Raw genomic sequence first — 27,592 nt, forward strand, 5'->3', positions numbered from 1 at the left:
TAAAGGAGCAGCGACAGAAACATGGGTTATGCAACCATAACTTCATCGATTTGCTAAATTTGGGGTCCTACTCAGGCCCACCTGTAAACAGAGTCCAGTTGTTGACTGATATGTGAATTCTGAGCAAATAATATTTAATGTTCTTCTTTAAGTGCTGGTCCTTATGTGTATGCCATGTGCTCCGTGCACCCAGAGCTGGAGAATTTTAAAAGCAGTGTCCATTGGTCTGGATGTACACCCTTGATGAGTTCATGCCTCCGACTGAGGGGATAAAGGGCAGGTTGGCTGACCTGTCCCTTCTCACCACTGCATGGAACCTCTTGTGTCCAAAGTTTCAGCTTTATTCTTTTATCTGTGAACATATATTATACATCTGTAAATAGTTTTAGAAATTTTTAGAGGTTAAAGTTCTTTATCTAATGATTTTACTATTTCATGGTTAGTTAGACTCCCTGACCTGGGGAACCCCATGCCTCCCCCTATATCCCGTTTTGGGTACTGGACTATGCCCAGGACTCCAGGCTTCAAAGTTTGTGCTTCCTGCCTGCACTCCTTCTTGGTCAGCGATGACCACCAATATTCCTTGTGCTGCCTTGAGGAAGCCCGCATTGTGGCAAGGTGCAATATCTGATGTTCATTCTCTAGTTGTGCCTGAGAAGGGCAGGAACTTTGTCTTAGGAATCACCTAATGGAAAAGGCCATGATGCCACAACTGAACCCAGGCTGGGAGACCCCACCCTTTACACTGACCTTACTCAGCAAGGAGTTCATCTCTTACCACGAGGTCTGACTCCGGAGCGAGGGAGCTTATCCTCACAGATCCCTCATTTAGGTCTTGCTGAGAGAGCTGGGAGCATTCTCATAAGCATGAGATTAAATCCTTCTCCAAATTCACTTCAAAGAAGTTGGATTCAGCCCTGTCTAAACCGAGCAAGTCTCTAAGCTCAGCCCAAGAGAATTTAGCAGTCCTAAATCTCAGGAGAATGATGAGAAAGCCCACAAGTTTAGGACTCCATTGCCACCTGATTGTGATTTGGAGGGCATGATGCCTCTAGAACCACCCAAGTACAAGTTCCGGGTCTGTTGGCACCTACAAAGAGCAATCAACACTGGCTATCCGTGGTACCAGCTTTGTCTTCCATGGCTGTGGCACAGATGGTCTCTACTGCAGCTCCATCAATTCATACGAACAGGACCCCACACACCCTGGGAAGAGCCAAGATCTATGCTCCTTCTTTACTCTTCCAGATCCAGTGTCTCCTGCTCCATTGGGTCCCTCCCTCTCGAGAGTGGTCCCGACTCCACCGGGAGAGCCGACTTTTGGGAAGAGTCTGCCTCCCATTCCATCATTGGGTTTTAACTTCCCTCCAGCGGCACCATCAGTACCGCCACTGGATCTGGAATCGGCTTTCTTTTTCTTGGAAGATTTTGTTATTTCCTCCTCTAAGACATGCCTTCTCGGAGAGGAGGTCTGGACCCACTTGGGACCAGCCTCCACCTCACCACCTGCCTCAGAGCCATTGGTACACCAAGCCATTAGGACCTCTGCAACCTCCATTAAATCCATCCTGTTGGCCATACTGGAGGCCATGGGGGACACACACCATCCCGCAGAGTTGGTCTGGTCTGCTAGGGAGTCCTCCCATCCCCTCTCTCCAAGAGGACAACTCGAGATGCTTCCTGATCCTGTTGAGGAGGAGGAATACATGCTGGATCCAGTGGTTCTGCGAAAACCAGTGAGATTGCCACGTTTGTCCACAGAGGAGTTAGTGGCTCCAGTGTCTTCCTTCCCTCTCCCTTCCTTCAACTCTTCCCCCCCCCCCAACCCCCCGATGACTAGAAGGAGTTCCAAGAACTCCTCCTCAGAATTGCTGGTGAGCTGTAAATTCCTCTTGAGGAAATTCGGAATCCTCAACATAAGCTCCTGGACGTCCTCCAGTTCCATTTGAATAGTGCTCCCTGTTAACAAAGCTGTCCTGGACCAGCTAGAGCGGTCTGGTATACCCCAGTGATCTGAACCCCTACTCCTAAGAGGGCAGAGGAATGCTACTATGTCCTAGCCAAAGGGGTAGAATTTCTGTTCTCTCATCCTGCCCCTAACTCTTTAGTGGTCAAGGACTCCATGAGAGATCTAGGCAACAACACAGTTATCCTGACTGTTAAGGAGGGCAAGCATCTAGACTTAGTGGGAAGTAAGGTCTTTTCTTCTTTTAGCCTTTTGTTCGGGATAGCCAACTACCAATCACTAATGGATGCGTATGATTTCCTGAATTATTCAAAATGTGTGGACTTTGCTGACAGGATTCTCAGCAGGACAGAGCTCATTCTAGGCTCTCATAGAAGAAGACAAGATGGTTGCCAGGACAGCTCTTCAATCAACAGTAGATGCAGTGGATACATCTTTGAGGAATATGGCTACTCGCATTGTAATATGCAGGGAATTGTTGCTTCATGCTTCAGAGTTTCCCAAGGAGGTTCGGAACACTATTGAAGAAGACCTGCCCTTTGATAAGAATAATCTGGTAACCAGAAGATGGATGAGTCTTTGCATACCGTGAAGGATTCCAGGGCCACCTTTTTTTCCTTGGGTATGTATGCTCCTGCCCCCAAAAGAAAATTTCGTAAGCAGCCATACAAGCCTAAACCAGTGGCTCAACAATTCTACCACAAGAAACCTTATCAGCCACTCCATAAGAGGAAGAGGGTTCAAAAGCCCTACTTCCCTGCACCTTCCACAGCATGTTCTTTGTCCCAATCCTGAACCTAAGCATTATTTTTGATGGAAGATCAGGAGCTGCAAACCACCAAGTCCAGCATCTGCCAATACCCATGCACCTTTTGGGGATTGTCTGGCACTCTTTTTCAACACCTGGTGTGCAATAACAGACAAATGAGTGCTGAACATCATCTGTTCTGGCTATATGATAGAGTTTACATCTGTACCCCCTCTAAACCCCTCTTCCTCACCCTCTTTCGGAGTCCCTTTGGAACTGTGGTCCTTTGTTCTGCTTTGCCATCTGCACCCTCACACCCACCTCCTACTTGAGTACTGCTTGTCAGTCACCCACAATGGAATACACATCGGGACCAGCATTCGAAGAAGAGAAAATTACTTACAGTAACTGGAGGTTGTTTTAGGTTGTGGTCTGAGGCGCCGACTCCATGGGTGCTCCGGGGCTGGAGCACCCACTCGGAAAAAATGGTGGGTGCTGAGCACCTACTGGCAGCCTCCATCAGCTCTTTCCACCCCAGTACCTCCTGCCTGCTGGCGGGCCCCGCAGATAAGTGCTTCCCCCTCCCTCCCTGCACCTCCCACCCACCACAATCAGCTGTCTCATGGCGTGCAGGAGGCTTTGGGAGGGAGGGTAGCGAGGGCACGGCATTCTGGGGGGAGGGGGCGGAATAGGCTGGGAAGAGGCAGGGGCAAGGGTGGAGTGGGAGTGGGGCGGGGCTTAGGGCAGAGTTGGGGGTCGAGCACCGCCCCTGACCGGCACTTTGGAAAGTTGGTGCCTGTGTGTGTGGTCCCGATATGTATTCCACTAACCACCCTCCTTCCTCTCTGCTTTGGATCATCTTTGCGTTTGTGATGGACAAGGAACTGAATAGGTGGTTGGTCTGCTCTGCCCTTTATCTCCTCAGTCAGAGGCACAAGTGAGCACGGGTGCATGTGTAGACTAATGGACAGTGGAATTCAGATAGGGTCCCCATATCTCAAAGAACCTCCAGTTACTATAAGGTAAGTAACTTTCTCTTGCTTGTGACATCTTTCAGATGCTTTCAAAAATGCACCACTGTGTCCTCCCTCTAGTGTTTAAACAGATGATTGGTGAATCCAAAAGTTTCTTGACTTTGTTAATTTCAGAAACTGTCACTCTGAACACTAAATGATATCCATTATTTAGAGGAGGGACAAGGAGCCAGAATTTCTGGGCTCTGTTCCTCGTTCTGTCACTGGCTTGCCTTGTGACTTTTTGCAAGTCACTTAGGTTAACATTCCCCAACTTGGACACCTACATCCAGTGAAGTCACTGGGCGCTATCAAGCCTCAGTACCTCTGAAAAGCAAATAACTTATTAGGTGCCCAAATTTAGACTTCCAGGTTTCAACTTTAACTTAAAACTCCTTTGTGCTTTAATATACACACTTGCAAAATAGCAGCATGTGTTGTGAGGCTTAATTAATTTTTGAGACCCTCAAATGAAAGACCCTGTTACCTTAATGATGGCCACGGTAGGGTCACAGAGCTTTTGAGTCTGGGAGCTATATCTTTTTTCCTTTGGGTGGGTGAATTTTAGAGTAGAATTAATGGCTGCTGGCTCGTACCAGGCACAGTAGAAACAAGAATGTTACAGCACCTGGCGCTGCTGTAAGGACCAACCTAGGGGCACCTCTGGGAAGTGTTGGGAGGTTGGAAGCATGCTGGCTTGAGAAGGTGGAAGGAGGAGGATTGATGGATTTGAAGGGCAGAAGGCATATGGAAGGCGTTGAGTTTTGGTGGAGAGAAGAGGAATGGGAAGTATGAAACTGGTGGATTTTGGTGTTGGGAAGGGAAGTATGGGGATGATGAGACTTTTGGAGGGACTAGGATTTTTCTCTGGGAATGCCCTGTATTATTGACTGGAGTTGACCGTTCTTCAGGGAGCCCCTTGTTGTTAGCATTTTGACAGGACATCACTGGTTTCGCCCCACTCTGTCTTTTAAATTGTGTCTCGTGTGTTCAGTGTGTCATACAGGGGGACCCTGATTCTAGCTGGAGCCCCTGCAATCTGCCACAATATAATAAATAAAAATGAATAAGCCTTAACCTTTAAACTAGTCTTTGATTACTGCACTGATATATTTTGGGGGTCCAGGATTTCTAGGAAAGTTGTGTAGAAGTTTATAGTGTTCTGTGTGATTATAATAAAAGAGGAGGAGGAAGAGAGGGAGAGAAGAATATAATTGGTTTCCTTTGCACTTTGCTGATAAACACGTTGCTCTTGTCTCCTTTTAGCTTCAGAAGTGTTTGTTGTGCTGCAAGTTGTGTTCCAAGCTCCTGTTTTGTCCTGTGCTGAAGAACCTTGGTTAATTTTAATCAAGCCTGAACTGTCATTCTGGTTCATCAGTGTCACATTAGCATCATTCCCGTTCATCCATGTCTTAGCAGCAAATCTGAAATTGCTGATTATTAAAGTGGATGGAAATCACAGCTCTGTGTGTGGCCAAATAGCTACTCATCAGTTGGGTTTTTGACGGCGGCTGATAGTTTAATGCAGGCCTTAATCAAGGGCTTCCAAGTATTTTCTTTGCTGGTTTTAAACTTCACAGTATTGAATTACATTAACACATACGCAGACACCCTGCCTATGTTATTTTAACATTAAGCACCTGCTTTAAACATATCTGAGCAGTGACATTCTAAAACCAGTTGGTTGCTTCCTTTTTGTTCGGCTGTGCTAAGGAGACAAAGTATCACTGGCACCTAAGAAGAACGAAGAGATTAAGGAAGGGATGGCAGGAGCTAGCTGCCCTGAGGACATACCTCGTGACTTGGATAGGTATATACTCAGGGTGGCTAGGCCCTCCTGCTGTTTGCACCAGCATGCCTGTGCTCTGTTCTCAGCACACTAGCTCAATCAGAGTTAGAGTGAATATGTCTTCTTGACCTGGAATTTGCACTCCAGCTCCAAGTGGAGACATTCCCACAGAGCGGCTCAGCTTACTCAGCACAAAAAAAGTGGGATGTGGCCCCAGAAATCCTAGTGGCTAAGGTGAATACATCACCAGTGAGGACACTAACTCAGGTATAACTTTGCAGTGTTGCTGCTGACAGGTAGGCAAGGCTAGGGTGGTTACTTATGGCTTGTCTACGCTACCAGCCAGATTGACAGGCAGCGATTGATCCAGCGGGGGTCGATTTATTGTGTCTAGTATAGGTGCGATAATTTGACAGCTGATCGCTCTGTCGACTTGGGTACTCCATCTCAAGGAGAAGCACAAGGTGAAGACACCGCGGTAAGTAGAGCTAAGGACGTTGACTTCAGCTACGTTATTCACATAACTGAAGTTGCATAACTGAGATTGATTCCGCCCCGTAGTGTAGACCAGCCCTTAGATTTGGGTTCCAACCTGAGTTAACCCTGCGATAAAGACAGGGCCGTCCTTAGGATTTATGGGGCCCTATGCAGTATTATTAAACTGGTGTGCCATGCCCGACGGCAGGCCCGGATCACATGTGTATTTTAGATAAGGGTGGTCTTTTGAAGGTTTCATTTAAAAAACTATATGTCTGAAGATCTAAGCATTTAAGGCTAAAGATGAATAATCAGACTGTGCATCTAAAAATCAATGCAAGGATTTTTTAGAGATGTGATTTTATAATCTTCAGCAACACACTAATGAAATATTTTTAAAGCATATTTTAAATGAAGGTCCTGTAGACCAGCATGTTCTGAGTAAATATTACAGTAATGCACAACTGTTTTTGTCAGTAAATTCAGAAACTGAGGGTATATACCTGGGGTTTGGCAAATGCCTGTTAAATGGCTTCCTTACCCTTGAATGGCTCTTTAACAGTTTCAGTGTAGTGCTAATAGGTCTGGCAGACTGGAGGCTTTTTCACTTCTAAGTACTAGATCCCCTCTGGAGGAAGACTCACCAGACTGCAAAGCCAGCTGTGTTGGGAGCCTGCAGGAAGGGTCAGAACAGAAATAGGAAGAGGGTGAAGGGTGGACACTAAGACCCAGGGCTGCCCCACGCAACCCAGTATGCTGCATATGCCTAAGGATGGCCCTGGATAAAGACATTCCACAGAGGTGAATGACAAAAGAAAATGTAACCTGGCCAAGCAGTAGTTTGTTTAAAGCAAAAAAAAAAATAACCTTCCCTGATCCAGAAGCTTTCTCCCTAGCTATAGTAGATGTTTTTTGTAGCAGAAAGGAAATCGGGATTTGTCTGATTTTGGACCAAGTGAGTGAACGTTTTCCGGGGTGAGGGGGCCCTCATAGGAATTCCGCAAGGAGAGCTTCCCTTCCTGCTGTAATATGGGGGCGTCAGCTCAAGTGCCTCTGCTTCTGTGCCAGACAATGGAACCTTTTTTCTTTCTTTTTTATTGAATAGCTTTAAAACTTAGGGTTCAGAATACCCCACACTAGCCATGTTGAATTGATTTCAGTTTTGCTCTCTGTCCACACTGGCACTGCCCTAAACCGTTTTAATGGCTGAAAGTTCTGGGTATCTTTTCCACAATTCCTGCCTCAGCTCCCAGAAGCAGTGCGTTCTGGAAGATTTTTGCAATGTCTGCAGTACATTGTGGGACAGGAAGAGGAGCACTAGTTTAACCATTTTGGCTTGTCTTGATCCAGACTGTTCCTAGACTTAGAGATAGACTTCATTGGCATGACAAGCTATAAAATGTTGCCAAAGTAGAGAAAAAGAGAAAGCCCTAAGATGTCTGTCAGTGGTATGTATGACTCTCGCAAGGTAGAGTTATGCTAAACCCATTCTGATGAGCCATTTAACCTGTAACCAGTTAGTTATTAAGGATGCTGAAAGGTACTTATAACCAGTTATTAGAGTAAACCGTTTGTGTACCATTTAGGGGTTTTTGTTTGTGGATACAAAGTGTTCTACAAACATTGATGGGGCATTGTCTGTTTTAACATTAGGATAGACCATGTCTGTAGGTTTTGTTGTTTGCCCTCATGTGACTGGCCCGTTTTAAAAGGATCCAAAGTAGGGCTGTCAGTTAGTCGCAGTTAACTGACATGATTAACTTAAAAAAATTAATCACGATTAAAAAAATTAATCACGATTAATCATGGTTTTAATTGCACTGTTAAACAATAGAATACCAATTGAAATTTATTAAATATTTTGGATGTTTTCCTACATTTTCATATAGTATTCTGTGTTGTAATTGAAATCCAAGTGCATATTTTTATTACAAATATTTGCACTGTAAAAATGATAAACAAAAAATAGTATTTTTCAGTTCACCTCATACAAGTACTGCAGTGCAATCTCTTTGTCGTGACAGTGCAACTTACACATGTAGATTTTTTTTTGGTACATAATTGCACTCAAAAACAAAACAATGTAAAACTTCAGTGCCTCCAAGTCCACTCAGTCCTAATTCTTGTTCAGCCAGTTGCTAAGACAAACAAGTGTGTTTACATTTACGGGAGATAATGCTGCCCACTTCTTAATTACAAAGTCACCAGAAATTGAGAACAGGCATTTGCATGGCACTTTTGTAGCAAGGTATTTACGTGGCAGATATGCTAAACATTCATAGGCCCCTTCATGCTTCGGCCACCATTCCAGAGGACATGCTTCCATGCTGATGATGCTCGTTTTGGGGGGTGAGAGGAAGCATTAATTAAATTTGTGACTGAACTCCTTGCGGGAGATCCTGTATGTCCCCTGTTCTATTTTACCTGCATTCTCTCATACATTTCATGTTATAGCAGTCTCAGATGATGACCCAGCACATGTTGTTCATTTTAAGAACACTTCCACTGCAGATCTGACAAAATGCAAAGAAGGTACCAATGTGAATTTTCTAAAGATAGCTACAGCACTCGACCCAAGGTTTAAGAATCTGAAGTGACTTCTAAAATCTGAGAGGGACGAGGTGTGGAGCATGCTTTCAGATGTCTTAAAAGAGCAACACTCCAATGCAGAAACTACAGAACCTGAACCACCAAAAAAGAAAATCAACCTTCTGCTGGGGGCATCTGACTCAGATGATGAAAATGAACATGCATCAATCCGCTCTGCTTTGGATTGTTATCGAGCGGAACCCATCCTCAGCATGGCTGCATATCCCCTGGAATGGTGGTTGAAGCATGAAGGGACATATGAATCTTTAGTGCATCTGGCACGTAAATATCTTGCGATGCCAACTGCAACAGTGCCATGAGAATGCCTGTTCTCACTTTCAGGTGACATTGTAAACAAGAAGCGGGCAGCATTATCTTCTGCATATGTAAACAAACTTGTTTGAGCGATTGGCTGAACAAGAAGTAGGACCGAGTGGACTTGCAGGCTCTAAAATTTTACTTTGTTTTATTTTTAAATGCAGGTTTTTTAGTACATAATTCTACATTTGCAAGTTCAACACTTATGATAAAGAGATTACATTACAGTACTTGTATTAGATGAATTGAAAAATACTATTTCTTTTGTGTTTATACAGTGCAAATACTTGTAATAAAAATAAAGATAAAGTGAGCACTGTACACTTTGTATTCTGTGTTATAATTGAAATGAGTATATTTGAAAATGTAGAAGACATCCAAAAATATTTCAATAAATGGTATTCTGTTGTTGTTTAACAGTGCGGTTAATCGTGATTAACTTTTTTAATTGCTTGACAGCCCTAATCCAAACTGAGTTAAAATGGGTTTTGTAACCAATTCTTAATAAATCCAAGTCACAGTCTTCTTTGGCCATGGCAAGTTTCTCTGAGTAAGTCAAGAAGTTAAAACGCTGAAATTTACAGTGCTGTTGATGGAATCCATATTCTTTAAGGCCCAGTACAAAGCTGTTGAAGTCAATGGAAAAGCTCATAGGGGGTAGTGGCTCAGACCCTTATAGAGCTACTGGGAGCTGCTACAATTGGAAGCCTTGTTTCACAGCCTGGCCCAGCCCTGCTTTATGGATGGACACCGGTCTATTGTGATTAGATCCAACCTCTGAATCCTACATTCGTCCAAGCCCACTGGATCTTGGTAGTGACTGGTCACGATGCCTACTGCTGGGTCTCTCACGCACTCCCAAGGTGCAGATCTCATACCTGACATCCTTCTTGGGAACTGGGACCCCACAGTCTGACCACCTAGGTCTCAGAGCCAATGTCACAATCTTCTCAAGCCCCAGTTGCTTACACACATGTCACCCCAGCCCCAAGTCCACTTGACTGTGGAAACTCTGGTTTACTAGTTACATCCTTCGGGGACAATGTGACAGTAAAAGCAAGACACGCATGCTTTACTGTTAAAAATCACAAGAGTATAATCTTTGGGTTCTCTCAAATCCTTAGGCTAGTTAGCACTTCTGGATCTGGTCATTGTCACTTGCTTAGAGCAGCACCCCTTTTCAAATTGGCTTTATCCCCTGTTTCCCCATGTGCTGCAAGCTGGGGGGAGGCCTAGGTTTCAGTCCCCCATCCGTGACACTCTCCTCCCTGTCAGCTTCTGTGTAGAGACATTCAAAGTCAATGGCCTTGTTGGTGAAAATCCCATTATTCTACTATGGAAGAGTTGTTCACCACTGATGGCTCTTGATTGCTCTGTTGGAGTGTCTCATAGTCTGTCCATTAGGTGTCAGATGTCTGCTACAAAATGGCTGCTCTAATCCACAGTGCTTTAGAAGAATACTAGGTACTGAATGGAATGGATGTGTAACAAATGCTGAGATTAATGCAGAAAGTTCATCCACGCCTTATGTAAAGTTATTCAGAAAAAGAGATGGAAATATTTGGGAAGTGTTAAAGACGATGCTAGAATATTGCCCAGGCAGATGTGCCATTGGGTAGCTGGAAAAAGAAAAGGGGCCGACCAAAAGAATCTCTCAGTCAACCACTAGTCAAAGAACTTAACCTATAGAACTTAACAACACAGAGGACATGCAAAGAGCGGTCCAGGATTCACAAGGATGCCAGTTCCTTGTTTGTGCCCTAAGTAACCTCTGAAGGTGCAGGAGGGATTCGGGTTCAGAACCCACCATGAAAGTTGGAATCATAAATGATATTCACAAAATTAAATGGAATTCATAATTTGACACAGATGTATCCCCAAACTGTCTCACCGTGATCTGAGGTGAGAGGCTTATCTTTGTCTCAAAGTTATAAAGAAATTAATGATGCTCAACAGATGTAAAGACAGCCCTGAGCTGCAAAATTTAGATCTGGAGCTAACTCAGGGTTTGGTTAGGCCAGTTTCTAAACAGAACCGTGAGTCTACCAGTTGTGGTAAGCCTGTGATTAATTTAAACAGAGGTATAGAAGAAGTGTTACTATCATACCAAAGCACAAATGGGCTATTTAAGAACAGAGGCACCACACACTTCTAGCTTTGTCTTTTCTTGCTTTTTTTGGCATATATTTAGCCCTTCTATGGTGCTGCGAGGAATTGTGTGTGAATGTAAATTACTACCAACATTTATTTTTTTAAATCATGCTGAAGTACAGGCTGCTTCTTTATGCATAAAATAGCTACCTCATTCTCTCTTCTGTCTAAATCTGTCTTTGAAGCCATAGTTCTCATTTATGTAGCACTTGGCTTACTTGAGGAGTGGAGTGTCTGTACTTTACTCCCCCTGTTTGCCAGCTGTAACACAGATTTAAAAAAATTGATTGAAATGTGGGATTTTGCATATTAAATGCGCACATGGTGATGGAATGTTGTTTTCATCCTATTTATCAATGAGTCATTACTGGAAATTTCCCAACACCACAGTATAGGGAGCATGGAAATGATGACACCATTAAAAACGATTGCACTATTCAACTGATTACACACCATCACATCTCTGCTCCCTCTGAAAACTATTAAAAGAACATTACGTTTCTGAGAACTGCTTCACTTTCATAATCTATTTATTTAATTGCTATGTTGAAGTTTTCTTCATTGCCCAAAATCCTCAAGCCTTTTTTAATGCAGTTCAGCCTATAAAAGCATATAAAAGTTAGCTATTCTTTTCCATATTCTCCGTACACTCATTTTTGTCATTTCTCCTGTATTCAACTGGTTCACTCTCTGAGAAGATCTGTTGTGTTGTATATGATACTTCCCGGGAGTACCCAGGATCGCCACCAGCTGCCTTTAGCATGAGGAAGTCTTGTCTGTGCCTGCTGTGGATCAGCTTACTGAAACCACCAGCCTTTGGCAACACAAGCACTGCCTTCCATTAGCATTAGACTCAGTATGTAAATATGCCTCCATTGTAGAGTTGGTAGTACTTTGTTTACATGTAGCCAGAAAGAGAGACATTTCTTACTTCCTATCTGGTAGAACCATTCTAAGGCATGTCACCTTACATGCTTTAAGAACATAATTTTTGTACAGATTCATAACTCCTTAAATATCACCTGTGCATACATCTTGCAATGATTAAGGGGACCACCATGACACAGGCTTTCATTAGAGACCTTACAGGACACTCTTTGGTGAACTACAATGTAAATACCAGACCCAGGGGATCCCTGTAACCCTTGTGCTTCCCTTATGCCCTCTGCCAGATGGCATCAAGAACTCCCCTGGTCACATTGTACTAATTATTTTTGTTCAGCTTTGAACTTTGCATGTTAGTAGTAATAATTTATCAATAAATAGTGGCTCCTTTTAGAGGATCTTGAAGCACTCTACAAACATTTAACTAATTAGTCATTGCAGCACTACTGTGACAGAAGTAAGTAGTGTTATGCCCATTTTAAAGATGGGTAACTGAAGCAAAGAATGGTTACTTGACTTTCCTAAGTTCACACTATACCAAATCCTCCTCTGGTGTATATTTGTATAATTCCATTGATTTTGGAGTTATGCTGAGTATCTTGTCCAAAACACATGGCAGAAACAAGACTGCATTTCACTGGTAGTTAACATGAATCCTTCAGAGTGTATGTCAGTTAAATTTGTAAAGCTCTTTGGGCTAATAATACTTAGCCTTACATCTACAAATGTTAAGTAATTCTTCAGGGTGAAAGTTTCTGTATAAGAACAACGTTATCATTATTTTATTATTGAATAAGTGTACCGTAAATCATTTTGAATGATAACTTACCTACAAAAGAGACATCATGGTCCAGTTATCAGGGCATTAGACTTGGACTCCGGATGCCTGGATTCTGTTCCCAGCTTTGCCAAGGACTTAACTATGTAACCTAGTGCAAGTCATTTCATCTTTGTCAGTTTCTTAACTCATTCTTTGTTTCTCTCTTGTGTTTAGATTTTAAGCTCTTCAAGCCCCTTCCTATGAGTACCTAACACAGTGTGGCCCTGGTATTGTTGGGGCATCTAGGTGCTATTCAGTAATACAATAGTTGCATGGCAAAAGTCAGAAGCTATGGTTTCAGTTTCTTCCTCACCCCTGCCTTCCTGTTATAAGTGGTGGTGACTGGAAAAGTTACTGGGTCCAAAATAACTTGTTCCAGGATTCTCTAGTGTGTCTGTGTTCAGATGGGAATGTGTGACGATACTGACCCTTCAATTCATTTTAGGATGTGAAGTGATTTCTTAAATCTTGGGAGTTAGAATCATTGAATATCAGGGTTGGAAGGGACCTCAGGAGGTCATCTAGTCCAACCCCCTGCTCAAAGCAGGACCGATCCCCAACTAAATCATCCCAGCCAGGGCTTTGTCAAGCCTGACCTTAAAAACTTCTAAGGAAGGAGATTCCACCACCTCCCTAGGTAACGCATTCCAGTGTTTCACCACCCTCCTCGTGAAAAAGTTTTTCCTAATATCCAACCTAAACCTCCCCCACTGCAACTTGAGACCATTACTCCTTGTCCTGTCCTCTTCTACCACTGAGAACTGTTCAGATCCATCCTCTTTGGAACCCCCTTTCAGGTAGTTGAAAGCAGCTATCAAATCCCCCCTCATTCTTCTCTTCCGCAGACTAAACAATCCCAGTTCCGTCAGCCTCTCCTCATAAGTCATGTGTTCTAGTCCCCTAATGATTTTTGTTGCCCTCCACTGGACGTTTTCCAATTTTTCCACATCCTTCTTGTAGTGTGGGGCCCAAAACTGGATACAGTACTCCAGATGAGGCCTCACCAGTGTCGAATAGAGGGGAACGATCACGTCCCTTGATCTGCTGGCAGTGCCCCTACTTATACATCCCAAAATGCCATTGGCCTTCTTGGCAACAAAGGCACACTGTTGACTCATATCCAGCTTCTCGTCCACTGTAACCCCTAGGTCCTTTTCCGCAGAACTGCTGCCGAGCCATTTGGTCCCTAGTCTGTAACGGTGCATTGGATTCTTCCGTCCTAAGTGCAGGACTCTGCACTTGTCCTTGTTGAACCTCATCAGATTTCTTTTGGCCCAGTCCTCCAATTTGTTTAGGTCCCTCTGTATCCTATCCCTCCCTTCCAGCGTATCTACCACTCCTCCCGGTTTAGTGTCATCTGCAAACTTGCCGAGGGTGCAATCCACACCATCCTCCAGATCATTTATGAAGATATTGAACAAAACCGGCCCCAGGACCGACCCTCGGGGCACTCCACTTGATACCGGCTGCCAACTAGACATGGAGCCATTGATCACTACCCGTTGAGCCCGACAATCTAGCCAGCTTTCTGTCCACCTTATAGTGCATTCATCCAGCCCATACTTCTTTAACTTGCTGGCAAGAATACTGTGGGAGACCGTGTCAAAAGCTTTGCTAAAGTCAAGGAACAACACGTCCACTGCTTTCCCTTCGTCCACAGAGCCAGTTATCTCGTCATAGAAGGCAATTAGATTAGTCAGGCATGACTTGCCCTTGGTGAATCCATGCTGACTGTTCCTGATCACTTTCCTCTCCTCTAAGTGCTTCGGAATTGATTCCTTGAGGACCTGCTCCATGACTTTTCCAGGGACTGAGGTGAGGCTGACTGACCTGTAGTTCCCAGGATCCTCCTTCTTCCCTTTTTTAAAGATGGGCACTACATTAGCCTTTTTCCAGTCGTCCGGGACTTCCCTCGATCGCCATGAGTTTTCAAAGATAATGGCCAATGGCTCTGCAATCACATCCGACAGCTCTTTTAGCACTCTCGGCTGCAACGCATCCGGCCCCATGGACTTGTGCACGTCCAGCTTTTCTAAATAGTCCCGAACCATTTCTTTCTCCACAGAGGGCTGGTCACTTCCTCCCCATGCTGTGCTGCCCAGTGCAGTAGTCTGGAAGCTGACCTTGTTTGTGAAGACAGAGGCAAAAAAAGCATTGAGTACATTCGCTTTTTCCACATCCTCTGTCACTAGGTTGCCTCCCTCATTCAGTAAGGGGCCCCCACTTTCCTTGACTTTCTTCTTGTTGCTAACATACCTGAAGAAACCCTTCTTGTTACTCTTAACATCTCTTGCTAGCTGCAACTCCAAGTGTGACTTGGCCTTCCTGATTTCACTCCTGCATGCCCGAACAATATTTTTATAGTCCTCCCTGGTCATTTGTCCAATCTTCCACTTCTTGTAAGCTTCTTTTTTTGTATTTAAGATCAGCAAGGATTTCACTGTTAAGCCAAGCTGGTCGCCTGCCATATTTACTATTCTTTCTACACATTTACTATTCTTTCTACACTATTCTTTCTTTACTATTCTTTCTACAGTTCTGGAAAGCCTGTGTGTATTATCTCTGTCTCTTCATTTTGTCGTCTTTTACCCCAGCTACTGTAATCCTTTTAACACACAGTTAAATTGATTTTCTGTAAAATACTTCTTGGCCCAATGACCTTTCTTAGTGATTTACTCCATATGCTCATTACCCCTTTCTGTGAAGGTGATTTTGCTAAACTCTCCTTGATTTTAATACCTTGATTTTTTGAGCATATGTCCTTTCATTTTTTCTTTTTTACCATTAGCAGGAATTTCTGAATACATCTCCTTGTGACAAATTAAATTAGGTCACAACTCAGCGTCCCATCCATATAAATTCTTTGGCTTTGCTTTTTAACTTAGATGTTTGAACCTTGGCACTGTCTTTTGTTGTTGTTGTTCTCTCAGTGTGTTAGCACCAGGAAAAAATTAATAAGCACTTGAGACATCACTGAATGGAAGGTCAGGTTGAACCAAGTTCTTGAAATGGAAATTAGAGCATCATCTTTTCTTTACATTCCCTTTCTTAAACAACAGGATATTGATCCAATGGGCTGTTCTGTTATCTTCCTAGTTTGTTTTTCTGGAGGAGCATGCTTTAGTTACCTTTACATTTAACGTGATGAAAGAAGATGGAGATCAGGTTTAAGTTATTATGAAGCTAAGTCTTCCCCTTCTTTCTGTACTTTCTTATTCTGACTTATACGACTGATAAAAGTCAGGGGATCTGAGGCTGAGCTTTGTGTGAAAGTTTTTGAGCTGTGAAAAAGGTTCTTGTTAAATATCTATTTAAGATTAAAGCAAGATGCACAAAAAAGCGTAGATGTGTTACATCTTAATAAGTGAATTTAGTTCCTCTTTTGGTTTTCCATGTGCTGTATTATGGGGCAATAAAACTCTGTTTGGACAGAGTCTTTCATACAAGTAATATCTGAAACCCCGTACGTAGTTAAATACTACTGTAAATTGGAAATTGAGAGCCTCAGGGGAGAGAGCTATTATTATTATTTGTACTACAGTATTGCCTAGAGACCCCAGTCAGAGGTCAGGGCCAAATTGTGCTAGACACTGACCAAACATTTCGTAAAAATACCCCTGAGAATTGGTATCAAGGTTAACAACAAGACACAAGAGATGAATAAGAGAAACAGCTGCTGCCCATTGCACTTCTCCTAGCCTTCTAGTTCCAGCCTCCTTTCTGTCCCTTTATACAGTCTTGCGTTTTGATATGGGCATCCACTCTTCTGCAGCTTCTGCTGACCAGTACTGGCTCGTTGTTTCCTTATACTCCCCCAAGATGGGCTATCTATGGGTATATCTATACTACCCATTGGATCGGCGGGCAGCAATTGATCCAGTGGGGGTCGATTCATCGCGTCTAGTCTAGAAGCAATAAATCGACCCCCTGAGCGCTCTCCCGTCGACTCCTGTACTCCAGCACCGCGAGAGGCGCAAACAGTCGACGGGGGGAGAGGCAGCAGTCGACTCACCGTAGTGAAGACACCGCGATGAGTACATCTAAGTATGTCGACTTCAGCTATGTTATTCACGTAGCTAAAGTTGCATAACTTAGATCGACCCGCCTCCCCACCCACCCCCCGCCCCTGAAGTGTAGACCAGGCCTTTATGTTCTCTTATCTCATACATTTTAAATTATATGCTCCTTACAGTATGGACCACCTTTTTGTTTGTTTGTACAGTGCCTAGCACAAGGGGGTCCTGGTCCATGACTTGGGCTCCTAGGAGCTATGGAAAAACAAATAATAAATGATGTCTGGAATAGTTTTCATCTCTCCTCCTCACTCTCTCTCCTTTTTCCAGATCTTTCTCCTTTGGCTATACCTCTTAATAATTATAGATCAGATATGCGGTGTGTGTATTTGGGATGTTGGGGTGCTGTGTGTGTGGTATTTATTTATTTATAATACGTAACATAAAAACATTTGATTTTAAATAGCATTTGAACTGACTGCTATGCACAAATGGAATCATGCTCCTGTAATATAGCCCTCTATTGTCTAATCATTTCCTCTGTAGAATGTATATGGATACCCAAAACTGGCTTATTTTTGATTACTGCTTTTTCCCAGCAGTATAACTGATAGCTTGCTGTGGTGTGTCCAAGAATGAGCTTTGAAATACATATTTTAAAATGATCTAGTCAGGCATTGCGTTGATTCCCAGAACTGGAAATGGGTTACAGAGCCTTTCAGCCCCACATCAGTGATTCAGATTTGGTACTTGTCCTTAGTGACCAAAGTTACCATCTGATGGCTCTGTGGTATATGTGAAATGAAATGATGGTCCCGGTTTTCAGTAAGCAAATATTCACATCACAGAATCCATTGTCACAATTGGCACCATCTTCGTACAGTTATTGTCAATGTCAGCAGAGGCCCCAGTCTGAATGCGTAATAATGGAAGCACTGCTGCATGGCTGTTATGTTATTTCTGCCCAAGATTGAGGCCTAAGCGGAGAGCTTTGAGTTATGCATTTTATTACCATGATATAGGTGAGCTGAAGCCCAAGTCTCCTCACATGCTTACTCTCCATTATCCCTCACCCCTTTTTTATACCTTTACACTTGTCCATAAAGCTGGTGCACTGGAGGTGGAGGTGTGGTGTTGAGACTTCGTACGTGCAGTGTGTAGGGCTATGCCTATTGCTTACTGTAGCTTTCTGAGCCTACGTGTGCCCTTTATTTATGATGTAGTGCTACTGTTTTACACACCCTGCTGTGTACCATGCAAGAACTCGCTTGAGCAAGCACTTAATCTGTCTCCGTCTTCTTTTCATCCCTCATAAAAAGGGGATAACGATACATACTACTTCATAGCGGAGTTCTGAAGTTCAATAACTGTTTCTCAAGTGTGCTGAAATGAAGAATGGGTCCAATCTGGCAAGCACTTGTTAGTGGAAGTGGTTCTTACTGACATATGTAGTTCCATTGACTTCAGTGGGACAGCACGCTGCAGGAAGCCCTGTGTCCACTGGGCCATGTATAGTTCTTTAGGGTGCTGTATCAGTGATTACGAAACTGGTATGCTTTGGCTCTTTTGTTATCTGTCCAGCTCTGAAACTTTCACACTGCAGGAGGAGAGTGGAAGTTGGCTCCTGAGCATTTGACGACCTACATTGTACAGTATTTTAAATGTCTTATAGCACGTGAGTGCTAGGACTAAAATTTAAGTGGCTGAGGTCAGACAGAGGGAATTAATACAGTGAGACAGCCAGTTGTTCTGAAATCACATCCAAGTATTTTGTCATATGCTGATATTGAGCCAAAGCATATGGATCTCCATATGGTGACTCTTTCTAGTTTTATACCACCTGTAGTCAAGCTGATTTTCAATCACTGAATTCGCTTGAGAGGTAAAGCAAAATAAATATGGTAATGAAAATAAGATGGCAGTGTTAAAGTGCTGAAGTTTTATGTGAGTTATTATTATTACAATAATTACTAGAAGAAGAAAAAACAAGTTTATTTAATGAGCACATTAGTAATATACAAATGAGTGTTTCTAACACCGTGTTAGCAGTGGTGGGGTGGGTTCTGTGCACTTCTTTGTCTCTGAAGAGAGGGAAACTCATTTTTGTTTTGGCTGAGTTTCCATGAGAAGATGGAGTTAACTCATTTCAGGTATCTTTAGCAGTAATATCAGTGATAATCCATTTAAATGTCTTCGTGATTCAGGAATAATGATATTGTGAATGACATCCTGCATTTTGATTGAATAAAAAGAAAAGCAATAAAGCTGCTCACATTCTAGCTCCATGCTATTTGCAGTAGCTTTATACCATTAAGGGAGCCTTGATTTAAAAAATGAGGAGAAAATGCAGTTTTTTTTAAATGTAATTTTTCATTCCCTTTTTTTCCCTTCGAGCTGCATGGGCTGTGTTGTTGCTTTGCGTGGCACGCAGTCATTTCGCTACATCACATGTTATTTGTGGGAGCGGGCTTTGAAAAGTAAGTGCCAAGGCAGAGAGGATCTTCTGAGTAGCTGGGGAGTGTGGAGATGCACGCACACAGTGCGCTCTGCTGCGTTCCATTTGCCCAAGTGATGGTCTAGCTCCCACTAGCAGAAAAGCCACCCAAAAGCGGGCAAGGGTCATCATTTTGTTCTGTGTTTTGTACCGTGCCTAGTGCAATGGGATCCTGGTCCATGACTGGCGCTCAGAGGCGCTATGGTAATAAAAATAGTAATCAAGTAAAGCTGCCATCTGCTGTGCCCTAAGGGTGAATCCCCTCAGGTGTGCAGCCTTCCCCATTGGTGTGTGGGGAGCTGTTAGTGGCAGGGGGTGTGAATCAAGTCCGTTAGTCATGGTGTGTCCAAAGATCTCCTCCCTGAGCTAACAGCATGATGGTATGGGGATAGCATACCCATGTATTTTCTTCAGAGTGCCTTTTGAAGCACTCCTTGTGGCTCCCATTCGACCGCTTGCCTGATGGATGTTGATGGTGATGTTGTCTTGCAGTGTGGAAGCTCTGTTCTAAATTAATCACTGGCAGAATGGGCGCAGCTCCATTGACTTGGTTGTAGCCCCTTCTCAGAAGTTGGTAGTAGTTCCATACAGCCTTTAGGAACACAACTTGCTGTCAGTACACTCTTAAGCGGGGGAGGGGCTATTGCAGGGCACACTCCCTAAATTCCACCTGCCCAATCTCACCCTGCAGAAGAGCTCTTTGTAGATCAGAAGCTTCTCTCTTTCACCAACAGAAGTTGGTCCAATAACATATATTTCCGCACCCACCTTGTCTCTCCAATCTTACCTGGGCAGGTGGAATGTCGTTCCCTTTTCATTATTGCTAAAAATGTGGGTAGGTTTTGCATCTGGGTTGGTAAATTGTCATGACCTCTTCGTAAGGATTGTGCTGATGGGAAGTCAGTAGAGCAGCATTGCAAGAAACTACAGAGCCAGAGGCTAGATCTGTGGGGATCTGGAGTTGGATTTGCTGCTGCTTTGGTGTGTGTGTTGTAGGGAAAGAGAGGGGAAACAAACCTGCTGATAAGAATATTCAGAGGCCACTCCACAGAGGGAAACCTTGCGGAACTTTCCTTGTCCCCTGGGTGTCTGGTTGTGGTTTCCTGGTGTTAGAGCTTATCTGGGCCACAGTGAGTAGGTGAAAGCCATTGCTATTAGAACTGTATCCTATTCCTTCCCACCACTTCCTTCCCAATGTCTTTATTCCTTGTAAGCATTAGAGCAGGGATTGGCAACCTTTGGCACGCAGCCTGCCAGGGTAAGCTCTGGGCTAGTTAGATTCCCTCACTTTGTTGAGGGACATATTTTAATAAGCACTAGATTCAATTGAAAGACGGAGCAAATTGGTGCATTTCAAAGAGAGAATTTACTGAAAATTCCAAATGCTCGTGATGAAAGTGAACACTGCATCTCTGAAAAAAAAAAATACTGACTGAAGTGATTTTGCACAAACTCTATGCTTGTCTGCAGCTGCCCAGAGTTAAGTCATTAAAATACAACCAGCTACCTGTACTCTTTAACTTGCCACCAGATATGTTCTTAATAGATTGTTGTAGCTTTAATGAAATCCAGCCTCGCTGAATCACTAAACTTGCTTTCTCTTGGAAGGCTCTTTATTGGGACCTGACAGATCACTTTTCCAGTGCTTCCAGACGTCCTGGCTCTCTAATTCTTCTTCATAACGAGTTTTGTGCTGCATGATAAAATATTCATGTTAAAATAGGTTCTAAACTAATTATCTGCAGCCAGCAGTTGCCAGTGCAGTCATTTGCTGTTAGCTTGGCTCAAGTTAATGGCTTGTATTTCAGTACAAATAGTCCCTCCTGGCTGTTTCCTGTCGTTGATTCTTATCCTAAATGGAATTTCCATACATATCTAGACTTAATTCTTCTTACTTTCAGAGATGCTTTTTCTTCCTGCTTTTTGCACCCTGTTTTTAAAGATTAGGAGATGTTATGTATTTTTTTCATGCAGTAGTAGCTGCAACCTCATATTCCTCTGAAACAATAATCCAATAGGTCCTGTCTTTGTGTACAGTGAGCCTACATTTCAAGTCTTTTTTTTTTTTTAAGTGGCCAGGTATTCTTAGCAAGAATAGAAAGTGGCCGTTCTATGGAAAGTGATCTTTCTGTTTTAGCACTGAAGTTATATAAAGAAAAGAGGGGAAGGTGGCCTGTGTTTAAAAAAAAAAAAAAGAAAGAAAAAGAAAAATTACTTTAATAATTTGATCTGTCTTGGTTTTGGATAAAAAGTTGTTAGCTGAAGTCTTTCTGACACAATTAAAAAATGTAAATCCACCCATTCTAAGTCTTAGCAGTGTACTTAACAGACAAATGTGATGTAAGAGAATTGAATAAAAGTGTGTTGGATATCATAAGGTTATTAACATCTTTATTTTTCCTTGTTGCATGTGGGAGAGGACATAAAAACTTTACCCCACCCCCAAAATGATTTATAAAGATTTCCTCTTGACTTTAAAGCAACAATATTACATCTCATATAAACTATATTTTTCCTAATAATATCTTATGCCCCAGTTCTGCAAAAACTGATGCATATCAATAAGCTAATTGAAGTAATTAGGACTAGCTACATGCCCAATGTTTAAGTACATGCTTACTTGTTTGCAGGATATGGGTATAAGATTATTTAAAATGGAATGAATTTAGAAATTTTGTTTTTGCCATTCAGGCTCTTTGTTTATATTTTTGGGGTAAGTCCTATGGCCTGTGTTATACAGGAGGTCAGACTAGATTATTACAATAATTCCTTCTGGGCTTGGAATCAATGAGTATTTCAGACCCTTTGCATTGTAAAAATGGTCTTGTCAATTTCACTCTTGTTTCTGTTCCATTTCAGTTTCTGGTTTGCATACTCTAGGGGCACTGGGGTTCCCGATTCTAAGGGAAACTTTAAATCCAAATGAAACTGTTGTCATTTGAAATTTTTATAGGTGTAATTACAGCAATTCTATCAAGGTTTTGTACAAGTGGTTGGTTTTTTTTAATCTATGTTTGGGGCATAAAGAATGTAACACACATCCTTTTAAATCAGGGCTCCTCAAACTGTGATCTAAGGCTTTCAGATATACTGTGAAGCCGTCTCTTGATTCTCAAAGTTCAGCTGTGTGTGTGTGTGTGATTTCCTGGCCTCCTATGGAATCCATCCCAAGCCTTTGTAGAAAGCTGTCCTCTTTAAATGGCCTCTCCACATTCTGCTTCTAGGCACTTAAATATCATGGTGATGGACATGGTATAAGAACTTGATTAGAATAGAATTGGTTTGCTCCTTTGGGAAGAGTCAAGCAGGCTTCATTTCAGGTCAGTTGGGAAACAAAACAAAAATTCCGTGTTAATAGTCATCTCTGTTGTGATGCCTACAAAACTCATCTGTTGATAATGGGTAGGCGGTTGGTCAGATATGCCTACTATTTACTGTGCAAAACCTGCATATTTCACTGTTACCTCATACTACCTAGCCCCATTTGTTTGTTGCATCTTGATTGTAAACTATGTAGGATGGGGGCTGTTGTTAATTTCATATTTCTACAGAGCCTAGCACAATAGGGCCTTAATCCTAGAGTGCAGCATTTAGATGCTAATTGAATACAAATAATGAAAACAAAGAAAGAAAGTAAAGTAATTTGCTCAGCCTAACAGCAGTCAGGAGTAGCTATTCTGTCAGTTTAAGGTCTTGAGTAGATTATTGTGCAAATCAGGAACAAAGTTGCTTTTTCATATGGTTGGTCTTTGGCCCAAACGTCAGTTTCATAGTTGTCCCACAAATAAAGAGGAAAATCCTGTTAGGACCGTACAAATAATTTTTTCCAGTTTAATGATTTTCAGATCTCAAGCATGTTTTTGTGGCGAATAAAAGTAATCATGTGAAAATAAAATGTATGATGTAAATTTCCCATACCAGGAGAATGGTGGGTGGACTATTAGGGAGAGGTTTGGGGAGCAGAGAGAAGCTTTCTTTCTGTATTGAATACTGTGAAGCTCTCAAAGCTACATGGAGTTTTAAATCACGTGGACAACAGTACATTTTTTCACTATCTTGTTTTATTGTAGCTGACGTTTGGCAACATGAAAATACTGTCGCGGTGTCAATGGGATTAAGGAGTATATACTCTCGTAAAGGGAAGTTGATCTCAGAGCAGTTGAGGGATTGGGATAGTTTTGTAGTGTGTAATCTGTTTCACATTTTATTCTACTCTTCTCCTTTATATCATTCTCCTCACCATAGTATCTGAGCATCTTGCAAAAGTGCTTTTAAGGGTATCTCTACACTAGGAGCTGTGGAAGTGGTTCCCGGTTCACACAGGCATCCTTGCGCTAGCTCACATCTGAGCTAGCATGCTAAAAATAATAGTGTCGTTACAGTAGCATGCACAGTGGTAGTGATAGCAGGAGCTACTCTCCCTACATACACACCCAGGCCTGCTGACCAGGAGTGGGATGGGGGAAGCAATTGCCCAGGGGCCTGGGCAATTCAGAAGGGCCTGGGGGCCCCTGGCTGCTGCCGTTGCTGTGGTAGCCGCGGCTGGGAGCTCCAGGCCCTTTCAAATTGCCTGGGCAGGCTGCAGGGCTCCTGGGCACGCACGGGGTTGTACTGGTGGTGGCGAAGGCCAGCGGGCGGGCATGTGGAAGCCCTGGAAGAGCTGGCAGCAGCTTGCTGGACACGAGCCAGCACAGCCGCAGCACGGCCCAAATATCAGGCAGACCATGTCCCCCTCTTTCCATACGCCTGCAGTGCAGGATACCCACTACATGACTCACCCCACTATATACAACCTTTCCCCTGCTAATGTGGGACCCTCCTCTCTAACATCCCTGATGAGCCTTTCTCTGGAATTGGAGCACTGTCTCCCTGGTTCAGAAGTGTCCCAGGCATGATCACACAAGACGGCCACAATGTGATTTTTGGGTCCACTTCTGCAAACTTTGTCCGCCCATGAGCCCTCCTGCTCTCTCTTGGTGGTTTAACTTTCCTCCTTTGGTCACTGCTGGCATCCTGGCTGTTGTTTGGGGGAGGGAGGCCAAAAAGCAGGAAGGACGTTCCTGATTTCCTTAAACCAACACTTGCGAGCAGGAAGCTTTTACAGATCTCCCCAGGAGGAGCAAGACTTGTAAAGGTAAGCAAACTGTATCAAACTGAATTTCCTCTTGTGTGAGTCAAGGGGGAGCATAGGAGAGGTCCGATGCTCATTTGTTCTCAGCACTGCCTCCCACTCTGTGCACAGGTCTAACGGATTCATGAGAATGCATGAACTCCTGGGAAGCAACGTAGTCATCCTCTGACTCCTTGGGAATTCTTGAGCTGAGCAGCAGCACCCCAAAAGTTGTCTTAGCTGAAAATGACCTGCGTTTGTGGGGTAGGAGGACAGGGTGATTGGGTACAAGGAACGTTTCTGCTTCATCAATCACCGGTACTGATTTACGCCAGATTTTGAAGGCAGTGGTGGTGGCTGGGGTGGGCAGCTGCCCGGGTAGCGCCAAAGCCTCCCTCTGGAGCAAGAAGGCAGCCCGAGCCCATGAGCAGAGGGGCGACAAGGCCGGGGGCAGACAACAGGCTTGGGGGAGGAAGGGGAAGAGAGATCACCCTCCCTCCCCACCCAGCAGCTGGGAGGGTCGCTGAAAAGTGAAAAGCAATGCAAATGATTAGCCTCCAAAGGGAGGTGACCTGCATCCAACGTTTTCCCTCTGCATAGCCAGCCTTTCCCCCCTGCTGTTTCAGGCAAACCTCCCCAAGCCCCTTATACGCACCGCCCATGCGGTTCATTTCCCCCCCTCTTTTCCCCTGAAGGAGAGGAACGTGTTCTGTTAAACATCTGCAAAGTGAAGCAGTCATTAGAGGAAGGAGAGAGACCAAGTTTTCCTGAAGGATCCCTCCCTCCATTTCGGAAAAAAGAAAAGGAGGACTTGTGGCACCTTAGAGACTAACCAATTTATCTGAGCATACGCTTTCTTGAGCTACAGCTCACTTCATCGGATGCATCTGAGTGATTTCTAGCATCTCTTTACAAAGGGGTTTGAAGGAATGTAAAGGGAAGTTTTACATTCTCATTCAGCAGTATCGGGCACTCCCGTTTCATAAGAATGCTGTTAGTGTGCTCTCTCTCAATGTATTGCTAAACTGAGCCTTCCTACTGCTGCGTAAAAATGCCAGTTGTTCTCAGACTGATGGAAAATGGAGATTCCATATGATGATTGCTCCAGTTCATTGATCACGGTTGCTTTTGTTGTTTACATCTATTCAGATTAGTATTCTGTTCTCATTACCCTGCTGCTCTAGAAAAATGATTCTTACCCTTGCACAGGAATGAAAGCTCTTGTCTTACCAGGTGATAAACAGATATGTAAAAACAAATCAATAGTGTCCATATTCAGTTTTTGCTTCGAGAGATATTTTTAATGGAGACTGTAGGGATGGAGATAGAAGAAGCTCTAAATTGGAATAATGCACCTTTATTATAGACTTTTGGCCCCATTTTCCGAGGTGTTGGACACCCGCAAATCCAGCTGAAGTTAATGGTGGCTACATGTGCTCAGCACATCTGAAAATCAAGCAGCAGGAGCTGCAGCATCTCTCACAGTGCTCAGCAGCACCATCTCATCACAATGAACGGGAAACAGAGCACACAGGAGCTGTTGGTCAGCAATCTTCCCCAAAAGTTTGTAGTCTTCACACAGCCTTGAGAAGCATGCCATAGTGCATTCCGTCCAATCAGCCACATCATAAGAATAGCCATACGGGGTCAGACCAAAGGTCCATCCAGCCCAGTGTCCTGTCTACCCACAGTGGCCAATGCCAAGTGTCCCAGAGGGAGTGAACCTAACAGGTAATGATCAAGTGATTTCTCTCCTGCCATCCATCTCCACCCTCTGACAAACAGAGGCTAGGGACACCATTTCTTACCCATCCTGGCTAATAGCCATTCAAGGACTTAACTTCCATGAATTTATCCAGTTTTCTTTTAAACCCTGTTATAGTCCTAGCCTTCACAATCTCCTCAGGCAAGGAGTTCCATAGGTTGACTGTGCGCTGAGTGAAGAAGAATTTCCTTTTATTTGTTTTAAACCTGCTACCCATTAATTTCATTTGGTGGCCCCTAGTTCTTACATTATAGGAACAAGTAAATAACTTTTCCTTATTCACTTTCTCCACACCACTCATGATTTTATAGACCTCTGTCATATCCCCGCTTAGTCTCCTCTTTTCCAAGCTGAAAAGTCCTAGCCTCTTTAATCTCTCCTCATATGGAACCCGTTCCAAACCCCTAATAATTTTAGTTGCCCTTTTCTGAACCTTTGCTAATGCCAGTATATCTTTTCTGAGATGAGGGAACCACATCTGTATGCAATATTCAAGATGTGGGTGTACCATGGATTTATATAAGGGCAATAAGATATTCTCTGTCTTACTCTCTATCCCTTTTTTAATGATTCCTAACATCCCGTTTGCTTTTTTGACTGCTGCTGCACGCTGCGTGGACGTCTTCAGAGAACTATCCACGATGACTCCAAGATCTTTCTCCTGATTAGTTGTAGCTAATTTAAGCCCCCATTGTATTTTATGTATAGTTGGGGTTATTTTTTCCAGTGTGCATTACTTTACATTTATCCACATTAAATTTCAATTGCCATTTTGTTGCCCAGTCACTTAATTTTGTGAGATCTTTTTGAAGTTTTTCACAGTCTGCTTTGGTCTTAACTATCTTGAGCAGGTTAGTATCATCTGCAAACTTTGCCACCTCACTGTTTACCCTTCCTCCAGATCATTTATGAATAAGTTGAATAGGATTGGTCCTAGGACTGACCCTTGGGGAACACCACTAGTTACCCCTCTCCATTCTGAAAATTTACCATTTATTCCTACCCTTTGTTCCCTGTCTTTTAACCAGTTCTCAATCCATGAAAGGATCTTCCCTCTTATCCCATGACAATTTAATTTAAGTAACATTGTACATAACATCGTTGAACCAACACTAGCTGCAGGTGCCATATGGCGCTAGTTCCTGAAAACCTTGGTTTGGCAATCTCCCTCGCTGATCCAACCAACATGTCTCATAAACTCAAGCTTCCTTTGTTTTAATGTCTTGATGATACCAAGTATCACTGCAGTATTCAGATACCCACATGTTTCAAGGACTTCAATTTTCTGCACTTTAGTATTTTGAAATCTGAATTGCTTTCCCTTATTTGTTTTCCTGGGAAAATCCATCACCGGTGTCATAGCATTAACTTTCTCCGGTCGTTTTCCCTCATGAGTTGTCAACAAATCAAACAAAAACTAGTTATGGACTAGATTATAAATCCTGTTTGTGTGG

The 27,592-nt window shown here is 43.2% G+C and overlaps 1 protein-coding gene across 7 annotated transcripts in view; it reads left to right on the plus strand.

Annotated features, from left to right (window-relative positions):
• EXOC4 (exocyst complex component 4) overlaps positions 1 to 27,592 on the plus strand; it is a 606,961-nt gene that overhangs the window by 202,675 nt on the left and 376,694 nt on the right. The window contains exon 10 of one of the 7 annotated variants that reach the window (XM_073328864.2): positions 8,448 to 9,043. The exons of the other annotated variants lie outside the window; for them this stretch is intronic. Within the exon in view, the coding sequence (XP_073184965.1) occupies positions 8,448 to 8,590 (143 nt within the window). The 3' untranslated portion in view covers positions 8,591 to 9,043. Of the gene's footprint in view, positions 1 to 8,447; positions 9,044 to 27,592 lie in introns of those variants that run through there. 7 annotated transcript variants of the gene reach the window in all.

Source organism: Lepidochelys kempii, chromosome 1, assembly GCF_965140285.1.
Source record: "Lepidochelys kempii isolate rLepKem1 chromosome 1, rLepKem1.hap1, whole genome shotgun sequence".
In the NCBI taxonomy this organism is placed as follows: Eukaryota; Metazoa; Chordata; order Testudines; family Cheloniidae; genus Lepidochelys; species Lepidochelys kempii.